Source organism: Mirounga leonina, unplaced genomic scaffold (assembly GCF_011800145.1).
Source record: "Mirounga leonina isolate KUSES-001 unplaced genomic scaffold, KU_Mleo_1.0 Mir_107, whole genome shotgun sequence".
In the NCBI taxonomy this organism is placed as follows: Eukaryota; Metazoa; Chordata; class Mammalia; order Carnivora; family Phocidae; genus Mirounga; species Mirounga leonina.
Window position 1 is genome coordinate 4,263,486 of NW_023270233.1, and position 13,463 is coordinate 4,276,948.

The window sequence follows — 13,463 nt, forward strand, 5'->3', positions numbered from 1 at the left end:
GAATGTAAAACATATGTGCAGCTTAACAAATAACTATAAAAAGTATCTGTAATTGCCACCCCATTCAAGAACCAGAACGGGTTTGTTTCTTTTTCAATGCCTGGTGCTTTTCTGCTCTGCAATACAAAGAATGTCCCTATAAATGAAAATCCAGTCTTGGCCATTGAAGAATTTGTAAACGTTTTGAAATTTTAAAATATGAAATTGTTGTATGATATTGATTGCCTATAAAAAAACAAATAGTATGTGCAAATAGCTGATTTATGGAGCAATTTATAAATGATATATATTTTGTGCCTTAGCAGTCATTGAAAGAGAACATCCAGGAACTAATAATTAGAATTTTTATCAGTGTATTAAAAGCCCTGAGAAAATCTTGCTGGACTAACGATTCTTAGGCAGGCCTTATGAGAAAGTCGCTCAGTATTTGAAATACATGAAAGCTGAATTTGAACCCTGTAGTGATTATTCACTGTCTATGGTCAAATTTCATGTAAGTGATCAAATAAAAGAAGAATTAATTTACTCAAATGTAGCTGTTAATAGAGAGATTAAATAGATTGTGTCATTAAAGTTTCATAGGTTGCTTGATGCCCTCATTATTTCAGCTTTTATACAACTTATGAGGACAGAATTTGTGAAATAACCTATTTTGAACCCAAATAGGTTTAATTATTAAAAGTCTTATTTAAAAAAAAATCTTAAAATATAGCCCCAAATCACAAAGATTTAAGATTCACCCTGAACAAAGGAAGTTTGTTTTGCCTGAAGTAGGTGTTCATTAGTACATTCCAGAATGGGTAAATGATTGTTTGGAAGGATAAACTATATCATTTTTATTTTTTATTTTTTTTAAACCACAATAGAAAAAATAGTGAAGTGTAGCAATGACTTTTTGCTTTGATTATCTAAAGTACATTTGATACTCTGAAGTCACGCCTTCCATTTCTCCACTTATCATTCAGCACAGTTTTGACAGCCTACCATGTGCCAGGCCCCGGGGATAGGCTCTTTTTAGAAGGATCTCATAATCTGAAAAGGATGACAGTGCTGAGTGGGGTTGAATTGGGAGAATGAGAGGTTCTTGGAGCAGGGACAGAAGAGTATAGTAATGATGACTTCTGTTCCAGATCTTTTACTGCAAGTCTGATACTGTACCACGACCTTGACTTGTTATATTCATCACATGCCTACAAAGGGAGGATGAGTTATCTCCATTTTACAAGTGAGGAAACTAAGTCATAGGAGGGGGCACAACTAGTGAATGATTAACCTGGAATTCAAAGACAGGAGTCTCAACTTCAGAGCCTATGTTTATAGCCTCCTTCCTCTTGTTTTGAAAATCTGAATTAAGAAAGGGGCAGTATTTTTCTGAATATCATTACAAATGGAAAAAAAATCTCAAATTTAAAATGCCATTAAAATGTATATATCTGAGCTAGTCTAATTTTACTGTGTGCATAATGTCAGTAGAATGATTGTCTAGTTTCAAGACTCTTTCCTTATACATTACATTGTAACTCGTCACCCTGTAGGAGTTGAGACACCTAGGCATTTAAAGTTTATTGAGCATTTGCAGTGGACTTGTGATTGTTTTATACATTGTCACATGTGTTTCTATAATCATTACATGTGAGGTTATTGTGCTCATTGTGTAGAAATGGGAACTTAAGAAAAACAAAAAAGCAGGGATGCCTGGGTGGCTCAGTCAGTTAAGCATCCGACTGTTTCAGCTTAGGTCTTGAATTGCAGTCATGAGTTCAAGCCCCACATTGGGCTCCGCGCTGGGAATGGAGCCTACTTTAAAACAACAACAACAAAAAAGCAGACCCACTCAGAAATCATCCGTGGAACAATCATATCTAAGAGTAAAAGTTTCCATGGAGGGGCACCTGGATGGCTCAGTCAGTTAAGTGTCCGGCTCAGGTCTTGATCTGAAGTCCACTTGAGATTCTCTCCCTCTGCCCCTCCCCCTGCACACTCACTCTCTCTCGCTCTCTAAAATAAAATAAATACAATCTTTAATTTAAAAAAAAAAGTTTTCCATGGAAGTATTGTGTTATAGCAAACTAAGAGTGATTAACCTCTGGATCACGTTTCCTCAATTTGAGCACTATTGGCATTTTATTTATTTTTTTATTTTTTATTTTTTAAGATTTTATTTATTTATTTGAGACAGAGGGAATGAGAGAGAGAGAGCATGAGAGGGGGGAGGGTCAGAGGCAGAAGCAGACCCCCCGCTGAGCAGGGAGCCCGATGTGGGACTCGATCCCGGGACTCCAGGATCATGACCTGAGCCGAAGGCAGTCGCTTAACCAGCTGAGCCACCCAGGCGCCCACTATTGGCATTTTAGATAGGATAATTCTTTGATGTAGGGGAGCTGTCCTCTGCATCCTAGCCTGTTAAGGGGCATCCATGGCCTCTACCCACCAGATTCCAGTAATACACACACACACACACACACGTACACACCTGCCCAGTTGTAACAACCAAAAATGTTCGCCAAATGTCCACTCAGGAAAGATCGCTCCTGGTTAAGAACCACTGCTCTAGTTCATCAGTAATAAGTTAAAATTTGTTCAGTGTATCTTAGGAAGCCACATATAATCCTATATTTTATCTGATATCCAATGAAAATGATTAAATAATGACCTTTTGCTATAGGTGCACCATGGCCAGAAATACATTACTCAGCTATTCTAGTTAGACATGATTCTAAGAGGCCAAGTTAAGAATACTGTTTTTGAGAAATATGTAATTCACAGACATAAGATTTCAAATAATACAGGGGCTCCTGGCTGGCTCAGTTGGTAGAGCATGTGACTCTTGATCTCAGGATTGTCATTTCAAGCTCCACATTGGGTGTAGAAATTGCTTAAAATTAAAATCTTTAAATAATAACGATAAATTTAAAAAATAAAATTTCAAATAATAGAGAAATATGATGCAAATGTCTTCTTGCAGTACCATTCTCTAAAGATAAAACCTCTGTTAGAGTTTTTTATATGAATTAATGTTATTACTTATTTTCATTTTGCTTGCAGTTTTAGAAAATTTAAGTCTTTTAAAATACACTATTTTTGCAATTCGCTTTGTTAAAAATTTAATGAGATCTCAGGTTTTTCCATGTTTGTAAATATTGGGTTCTTTTTTAAGCTATTTTATTTATTTATTTGAGAGAATATGAGCAGGGGGTGGGGGCAAAGGTAGAGCCAGGAAACGGAGCAGGGAGCCTGACCTGGGCTCTATTTCAGGATCCGAGATCATGACCTGAACTGAAGGCAGACCCTTAACTGACTGAGCCACCCAGGCGCCCAGTGTTTGTAAATATTAGTTTAATAGTTTTATTGTTTTCCTCTATATAAACATCCCTTAATTTATTCACCCTAGCATTTAGTGACAGATGCTAAGTGTGTTTCTCTCTCTTTCTTTTTTGATATTACAAATAATTGTGACAAGTAACATTCCTGTGTACCTTTGCATTACAAATATATAATTATGTGAGCGTATAGTAGATAAACTCTTAGCAGTGCAATTGCTGAGGCTCAATTTTAATAAGATTCTGAGGCCCAGCTTTTAAAGATGTATTGCTCTTAGAAAACTTCTAATTTTGCACCTCAATTATTAAAAGATTTCTTTTAAAGCAGGAGATAGGAGAATAAATATGACCCACATCTTAAAATTTTTTGTTTTCCTCCTCTGATGCTTAGAGGAAGAATGAGATAGTTAGGAGCCTCAAGAAAGGAACAAGTTAAATTCTAGGGCCTATTGTCCTAGACTTTAATTATTAAAGTTTACCAAAACCTTGTCAGGATAAATTGTTCTGAATTGAAAAAGAAAAAAAAGAATTAATAAAAATAGCTCCTCCATGCCCCTGTGCAATTCTGTATAGCTTTGGGTCTAATAATCTTATTCCTTCCACAGATCGAGTTATACAAAAAGACAAAGGCCCATATTATACACACCTTGGGGCAGGACCAAGTGTTGCTGCTGTCAGGGAAATCATGGAGAATAGGTGAGGAAATATCCTTCCCTGTTAAAATCATTCATTATTGTGCACCTGACTCAATGCAGAGAGACTGATCTCTGGGAACAAATGAGAAGTGAATGGAAAGCCTTCAGGAGTATAATTCGGATGTTTCTTAGGGCCCAGGAAAAGAATAGTGTCCTGGTGTCCCTGCTAAGTCGCTCATCACGTGAGCCTTTGGGCACTCAACAAGACACTCACAAAGCAAGGCTGTCTTTGTTAAATCCAGAAATACTTATTTTGATATCATTGTATAATGGTAGAAATAGTTAAAATTACCTCCAACAACACTGCATTCACATCCCTTAAGCTTGTCTTGGAGCCAGTCCATTTTTTAAATGAGTGATCTTTAAGGATAAGTAAACAGAATGGGATAACAAATAAAAATATTTGCCACACAAAAGTAAATTTTTAACAAATGTAAATTTTAACAATTGGGGTGTTGGGTTTCTGTACTTCTGTAAATCTGTATCTTCTGTACCTTAAGATGTTAAAAGGGTATATCGCCATTAATTGCAATTATTTTCCCTCCACTGTGTTTTGTACTCAGGTATGGTCAAAAAGGAAACGCAGTAAGGATAGAAATTGTAGTGTATACGGGAAAAGAAGGAAAAAGCTCTCACGGGTGTCCAATTGCAAAGTGGGTAAGTATTTTGTACTTATGCTTTTTTCAAAAATGAATTTATTCCACATACAAAATTAATCAAGTTACTTTCCCTGAAAATGTGGATTAGAAAAGTATCAACTCTCATTATTCCCTGGGAAATAATAAGGAAATGATTTATCTTAGCCTGGGCTTTTTATGTTAAATGAACAAAAGTTCACAATTATTACCAAGTGATCTTCATCTCCCCAAGGTCACCACTTTTACCAGTTTCTTGTGTACTTTTCAAGATCTTTTAATGCAGTTATAACAGGATAGCATAAATAAATGGTACTGAACTGTTCATACTGTTTTATAGCTTTTCTGTGTCTCTGTATTTTGTGATTATTTCCCAAGTCATTATCCATAGGACCACCTTAATGAGGGTCATACGATTCTGAGGGCAAAACTAAATTTTTTATTAAAAAAAAAAAACAAAACTAAATTTTTTATGACATACTCCCAAAACTGTTCCCATGACTACTTGGAGTTTTCTTTTCTTTCTTTCTTTCTTTTTTTTTTTTTTCCTACTTGGAGTTTTCTAAACATGCAGAACCATAAGAAGAGCTGTATTCAGCTTCTTTAGGAAGTTCTCAAGTGAAAACCAAGTTCATAGCCAAATGTATATATTCAATAGGATATTCATATCCACACAAGGATATTAACGAGTTGATTTGGAATTTTTGACCATAGAATCATTTGAGATCCCTGTTCCATCATTTGTTAATAATGATGATGATGTAAAAAAAAAAAGTTTTTAATGATGATGATGGCAACAATGGTAATAAAATAATAGCAACTATCTTTTATTACGTATCAGGCACTATGTTAAGAACTTGATATACATTGCCTCATAAATCCTCACACAAGGACTCCATTATGATTTTGAATAAGGTAAAGGTCACTATTTTCATACATCTTCTGGAGAAAAACAAATGCAAAACAGAGGTAGGATTTTTTTTTTTTTTCCGCCAGAGGTAGGATTTAAACTCGGGTATTCCTAAAGCAAGACAATTGCCACACCCATAGCTACTCTAGTAGTAGACTATTTGTCCTAGTTACTTTTCCAACTTTGGGAGGTGACAGCAGTTACAAGCACAAGAGCTGCACTCTGAACACTGAATACTTTAGGATGCCTCATTTCTTCAGTCTGTCTGGAGATAGATTGAAGTCTAGTCTTGTCAAAATACACATAAGCTCAGAGATCTGGGATTTCCCTTGTTTAGTTATCTTACATATAGTCAAGTGCACAAATCCTAAATGTATCTATTGAGGTTATTCTTCATGTGTATAACACTATCTGGATAATGATATAATCATTTTAGGCACCCAGAAGGCTCCCTCATCGCCCCTCTCAGTCAGTAATTCCATATAATGATTACTACTATTTTGACATTTATCTCCATAACATTTGTTTTTGTTTTTTAATGAACTTCATATAACTAGAATCATATAGTATATGCTCTTTTGTGTCTGTCTCCTTTCACGCAACATTTATAGAACATAGATTTAATGGCTGGAGCTCCAGCAGCCATCTGGAAGCCTAAATTGACGTGATAGTGGAAGCTACGTACTAGGGTAGTGGGAAGAAATATAGGAGCCCAAATTCTTGGTGATACCAGTAAAACTGCCATACCAACCTCAGCCCTTCTTAAATCTGAATTTCTTTAACATGGGAGAGAAACAATTTTTTTTTTACTTTTTTAAAACCAGTGATTTGCGGGTTTTCTATTATATGAAATAGAATCAATTACCAACTAAGATAAACTGCCTTCAATTTGTTATAATGTGTGAATTTTAGAACAACAGCAACAGAAAAAAACCCATTTCAGAACAAGAAAAATAAGTGAAGAAACTTGTGCTTGTTGTCTACTTTCTATTGATTGCCAGGCCCTAGGCCACATAGTGGGGATGCAAACATGAATTAAGATCTACCAGTCATTTCATTTTGTAGATGGAAAGAAAGAAACTGGCCCAGAGTTCTATCAGCCAGTTTGAGACTAGGCTTGCTGGCTACCGTTTACTTTACCCTCCAGGAACACATATATTTGCTGGGGTCACCTTGCCTCTCAAGAGCTAAATGAAATTTCTTTAAAATGCTCCGCAACTAGTTTTGAACTATTGTTTCCTCATTTCATGGATCAATCTCTTGTCCTATCATGCACTGCTTTCCACACTGTGTTAACTCAGCTATGAAAGTACATCCTTTTCTTAGTCCCCACAAAGCACTCATATCAGGCAGCCTCTATGTGTAATAGCTTGGGTGAAGATATCTCTAAACAATCGCCAGTGATGTTTATTTTTTGTTTTGTTTACTCTTTTGCAAAAGAAATACAGTTGATTCCAAAGCATTTTAAAGTAGGAAATAATGTACAGATTGCCCATTTTTCTATGGATTAATAGTCTTCCATTGATTTTATAGGAGCCTCTTTAGAAAATTGACATTTGTGATAAAAGTTGCAGATGGATTTCCACAGTTTGTCATTGTTTTTAACATTCAGATTTTTTAAATGAAGTTTTATATTTAAAATATTTTTTTAAAGTTGGGGAAATATTTTATAGATGAAAAATATTTTTCATCTGTTCTTTAATGATTTTAGTATATTGTGTCTTAATTAGAAAAATCTAGCACTTCTAGCTTATAAATCTTCCATTTTCTTTTTGTTGTATTTTAATTTCATTTTTCTGCATTTATTTTATTCATTTTGTGTGTGTAGAATATTGGTAACAACTTATATTTTTTTCAGATGACTACCCTGCCATCCGACACCACTTACTTAATTGTCCATCTTTTCTCCACTGATTTGTATTTGTTTATGTTAGTAGATTTTCAGTTCTGTTATCCCAATGTTGTGTCTCCTGTAAAGCATCAAATTAATTATTTAGGTTTTTGTATCTGATAGAGCTAATTCCTTATTTCAATTCTTCAGAAATTTCTTGACTTTTCTTGCCTTGTTTATCTTTCCATGAGTTAATAATTGTCTAATTGCAAGAATAAAGTCCTATTGGTATTATTATTGGAACCATATTGCACAGAAAATTTGGGGAATTTACTTCTCTTTGATGTTTAGTCTTTCTATCCTAGGTAGTATACCTCTCTATTAGCTAATGCCTTCTTTTGTCCTTCAGAGGTATTTTGATTTTTTTTTTTAAAGAATCTCTACACTCAACGTGTAGAGAACCCCAACCCCGAGATCAAGAGTCATGCTCCGCCAACTGAGCCAGTTTTAATGTTTTGTTTCTAGAGTTTACATGTTTCTTGTTTTTCCAGTTTATTTTTCTTGTGTATCAGAAGTACACTTGTGTAATCTATAGTGACAAATTTGTATTCTCCTTTCCAAATTTTATATTAATTTCTTTCTTTTCATTTAATGCAATTAGTCAAACAGGCTAACTCCAGTTTTATGTGGCTTTAAATATGGCCTAACCTTATCTTGTTCCTCTGTTTAGTGGGAATTTTCCAGAGCGTTCTCATGATCAGGTCATCAGGGAAGGCCTCTCTGGGGAGGGAACATTTAAGCTGAGAACTGAGTGACAAAAAAGAGCCAAGTATGCAAAGAATACTCTCAAGAATGCAGGGAAGAGCATTCCTAAGCAGAGAAAACAGCAAATACAAAGGTAAAAGAAGAGAGTATATTCTTTAATAATCTCAGAGGCGTCCAGTGATTTTAAGTAGGTGGAGAATGGAACCAGGTGAGGGTAAAAATGTATAAGCAGAAGCAAGAGCATGAATGAATTTATACACCATAGCGTGGAGTTTAGGTTTTAGTCCATGAACATGAAGCCTTGAAGCATTTTAGTTAGGGAGATGTTCTCTATCTGGTTTATGTTTTATAAAGATCATTCTAAGGAATTAACTGACAATCTATTAGTTATCTGTTGCTGCTTAACAAGTATTCAACTTTAGTAGCTTCAAACAGTAAACATTTATTATCTCATAGGGTTTTTGTGGGTCAAGAATCTGAGAGCTGGGGCACCTGGCTGGCTCAGTCAGTAGAGTATGTGACTTTTTTTTTTTTTTTTTAAGATTTATTTATTTGAGAGAATGAGAGAGAGCATGGGAATGGGCGGGGTTTGGGGGGCGCAGAGGGAAAGAACCTCAAGTAGACTCCCCGCTGAGTGCAGAGCCAGATCAAGGCTTAATCTCACAACCTGAGCAAAAATCAAGAGAAATTGAGAATCCGTTGCTTAACCAACTGAGCCACCCAGGCACCTGTGCATGCGACTTAAGCTCAGGGTCATGCGTTCAAGCCCAAATTGGGCATGGAGTCTACTTGAAAAAAAAAAAGTCGAGAATCTATGAGTAGCTTAATAGAGTGCTTCTGGAAGAGGGTCTCGCACGAGCTTGCAGTCATCTGAAAAATTTGACTGCGGAGTATGGAGTGGAGCTGGACGGGTCATTTGCAGGAGGCTTTTCCTTGATGGCTGTTTGCTAGAAACCTCGCGTTCTTACCATAGGACTTCTTAAGTATTTCCTCATGTCATAGCAACTTAGTTTTCCCCGTAGTGAGTCAATCAGTGATAACAAGGAAGAGACTACAATGTCTTTTATGACATTAGCCTTGGAAGTTGCTACACAAGTGAGTCCTATTCAGTATAGTTAGTTTTTTTTTTTTTTAAGATTTTTATTTATTTATTTGTCAGAGAGAGAGAGAGAACACAAGCAGGCAGAGTGGCAGACAGAAGGAGAAGCAGGCTCCCTGCCTCTATCCCCATCCCAGGACTCCAGGGTCATGACTTGAGCCAAAGGCAGACACTTAACCAACTGATCCACCCAGGCGCCCCCGGTGTAGGAAGTTCTATGCAAGGGTGTAAATACCAGGTGGTGGCAGTCACTGGGAACATCTTGGAGATGCCTAACACAATATTCCATCTCTCTTCTTCACTAAAAATATCAATATGTTAAAGACACTACATTAGCATCATAAAATATATCTATCTCAGCCTTGTCCAGTGTATCTAATACTTGGGGCACCTGGGTGGTACAGTTGGTTGACTGTCTGCCTTTGGCTCCAGTCATGCATGATACCGGGGTCCTGGGGTTGGACCCCTCCGTCGTGCTCTCTGCTCAGCTCTCTCTCACTCTTTCTTGCTCTCAATAAATACATAAAATCTTCAAAAAAAAAAAGTATCAAATATTTAATATGTGATATATCTAATCTATCTGACTTAGTCCTATTTTTTTCTAAAGAGTAAGTCCTTTGTGGATCTTTAGTCACAAAATAATGCTATTATTAACATTTTTCATTATGTCAACAGACATTATCAGCAGAAAAGTTCATAAAATATAAATGTATGGTTTACCTATAATTATAAAGAAAATACTAATGAAGCAACTACCCAGGTCAAAAATAGAGCATTCTTAGATTCCCAGAAGCCCTAAAAACTTCCCATCCTGACTTTTGTGGCAATTTTTCTTGCTTTGGGGAGCACCTGGGTGGCTCAGTCAGTTAAGGTTCTGACTCTTGGTTTTGGCTCAGGCAATGATCTCATGGGTCGTGGGATGCAGCCCTGCATCGGGCTCTGTGCTTTGTCTGCTGGGGATTTTCTCTCTCCTCTCCCTCTAGTCCTCTCCCTGCTCACACTTGACCATGCTCTCTCTCTCTCTCAAATAAATAAATAACCTTAAAAAATGTTTTTTTTTCTTGCTTTTTCCCTCCACTTACATGCTTCTCCACAGGATAGTATTGTTGTGCTTCATTTTTTTTGTATCTTGTCCTTACATAGTACCTTGCACATTTGCTGAAATAAATAGCAGAGATTGGTTCCCAATATCTGGCATTGATAGTTGACATAGGTTCATTAATCTATATCTCTTAAATAATTCTGAATCCTTTACTTTCTTGCCTGCCATTAAGTATCAAGGGGTAAAAATATCCTTCGATGTGGCAGCTGGCTCTCCCTAGAGTAAGTAATCCAAAAGAGAGCAAAGTAACTGGTGGGATAAGTGGTGGGATTTTGGAGAATTCTTCCTTCTTGCCTTTCAAACCTTCTCTTATGTAATAATAATTACACCGATAGAATTTAGTGTATACCTCCTTTTTTTTTTATGAAGACAAATATGAAATCTACAGTTCAAAGATTTTGGTAGCAAGTTTCTGTTGCTATTATTAAGTCTTCAAGGGCTCTTAGGGAGAAAAAAGTATTTAGCATTTTTCAGGAAGCAGTGGTAGCAAAATTACTTTATTTTCCCTTTTGCAGTATTTCTTTCAGAATAAATAGAACATTTCAGTACGTAGTGATACATATCTGGCACTTTTCACAAATACAAAAACAATCCAAAATAAGGAATGAAGTAATGCACAGTTGCTAAGCAACTTAATGAACATTTTGATATCTACTAATGACAAGTCAAAAGTATAATCTTGATAAAAAAAGAATTTATATTCTGTATCTGTGAAAAAGAAAAGCTAGGTGTCCTAAATGATTATATGTTAGTAAAATCAAAATATTAATCAAACTTTATTTTTTGCAAACTTTCCAAGTTATTTAAAATATTCGTATGTTCGTTGCAAGTGCCCAAAGCACTGCCCAGCACATAGTCAACACTGAATAAATTTTTGTTGAGTGAATGAATATAGAGCTTAAATAGGACTGCCTTAGAATATTGAATGTTTTGAATTTGAATTGGTATCTTGGAATAGTTTTGCTGTGGTATTCATTATTCGCTCTTTTCTGAGGAATGCAGAACTTTGAGTATTGGAATTGATAAAGTTGTCCATCGAAAATTTGAACTTTTGATAGAGAGAGGTTAAATGAAAAAAAGAGAGGATTAGGTCTCCATAGTCTCCATACTTTTTAGGACTTTATAACAGATTATTTTGAATAGCACTAGAATAATTCCTATATGGATGTTTTATGCAGGAATGAAGTAAGAGGAAGGGGTAGAGGAAGATCAGTCATTTTAAACTAAGGAATCCAGTAAACAATTAACTAGTGGGTTGCATTGTTCCACATTTATTTTGCATCTTGCCCAGTGTATATTTGTTTTGTATTTGATATTAAGCCCTGACCTAAATGAGATATTGTGTGATTTTGTGTAAATTTTTTCACCTTACATGCAGGCTTACATTTGTTCATCATGGTTGAATTCTATCCTATTTTTATTGTGCTGCACTTGCCTCCTTTTCTTGAAGGAGAGGCTTATTGCTTCTTTTTTTAATGGTCACACACAAAAAGCCTAACAGCAAATTCTAACTGGGCAGCACAACTTTCTGAGCCAATCTGACATTGCTTTGCCCTTGCTTTTAACACTGTTTTCTTCGCTAGGTAATCATTAACGCTCCCCCATAATTGTTAGCCTTCAGTAGTTGTTTCTGACTCTTTTGTGTTGTCACTGTGGGTCTTGTCAGGGACTAGTTATCCTGTTACTCAGTAGATTTTGGTGGAAAGGATGTACTTTTTTGACGGAAAGGATGTAGTTTCTTGGATCCAGTAGGCTCTATTAACTCCTTATACTACTAACTCCTACCTCTCCCCCCGCCCCCACACACACCCACCACAGTTGAGCCTCTGGGGTGGTGGCAGGAGTAGGGAGAAGATTGAAGCAGTAGGCTCCCCAGATGGCTCCAGTGCCTGATCAGTTCACACCAGGAAATAGTTCATGGGTTCCCCTCTGTAGGATTGTTTATTGGTCAGTAGAACAAGTGTGGAGATGAATATATACAATTTATACAAGTGAAGGTTTTCTGAGGTGACCAGAGTTTTGGAAAGGGAGTAAACCACGTATCTAAAAGTTTTCCAACGATCTTGCCTGGATTTATACATGTATGTGATCTTTCCCTTTTTGGTTCCTTTGTCCCAGGATTCTGCTTTAAATGTCTTTGGGCTGCATTTTTATTTTGTTTTATGTGATGAAATGAATGTACATATATATATATTTGTATATATGTGTGTGTGATCAAATAAACGTGTGTGTGGGTTTAAATGATAAATAATCAATGGGTTTTTTGGTTGGCCACCATCATTTTCTGTTGGCTCTACTTTGTCTCCCACGTGATTATTTGATATACTCAAAAATGAATTCCAATATAGTTAAAATACAGGGCTAATGTAGTTTCAGGTGTACCATACAGTGATTGAAATATTCTATATATTACTCAGTGCTCATTGGGACAAGTGCCCTCCTTAATCCCCATCACCTATTTCACCCATCCCTCCACCCACCTCCCCTCTGGTAACCATCCGTTTGTTCTCTATAGTTAAGAGTCTGTTTTTTGGGTTCCCCCCTTTTTTTTCTTTGTTCACTTGTTTTGTTTCTTAAATTCCACATATGAATGAAATCATATGGTATTTGTCTTTCTCTGACTAATTTCACATAGCATTATACTCTCTAGCTCATTCCATGTTGTTGCAAATGACAAGATTTCATTCTTTTTTATGGCTGAGTAACATTCTAGTGTGTATGTATACCACATCTTTATCCATTCATCTATCAGCGGACACTTGGGCTGCTTCCATAATTTGGCTATTATAAATAATGCAGTAAACATAGGGGTGCATATATCTTTTTGAATTAGTGTTTTCATATTCTTTAGATAAATACCCAGTAGTGGAATTACTGCATCATATGGCATTTCTATTTTTAATATTTTTGGGAACCTCCGTACTGTTTGCCATACTAGCTGCAGCAGTTTGCATTTCCACCAGCAGTGCACGAGGGTTCCTTTTTCTCCACATCCTTGCCAACACTTGTTTCTTGTATTGTTTTTATTTTAGTCACAAACAGGTGTGAGGTGATATCTCATTGTGGTTTTGATTTGCATTTCCCTGATGTTGAGAATCTTTTCATG

General features: G+C 36.1%; 1 protein-coding gene across 1 annotated transcript in view; it reads left to right on the plus strand.

Moving 5' to 3' along the window:
- LOC118018781 (methylcytosine dioxygenase TET1-like) overlaps nucleotides 1-13,463 on the plus strand; it is a 133,322-nt gene that overhangs the window by 82,992 nt on the left and 36,867 nt on the right. Inside the window, exons 5-6 of the mRNA XM_035017519.1 lie at nucleotides 3,926-4,016; nucleotides 4,579-4,672. Of these exons, the coding sequence (XP_034873410.1) occupies nucleotides 3,926-4,016; nucleotides 4,579-4,672 (185 nt within the window). The remainder of the gene's footprint in view (nucleotides 1-3,925; nucleotides 4,017-4,578; nucleotides 4,673-13,463) is intronic.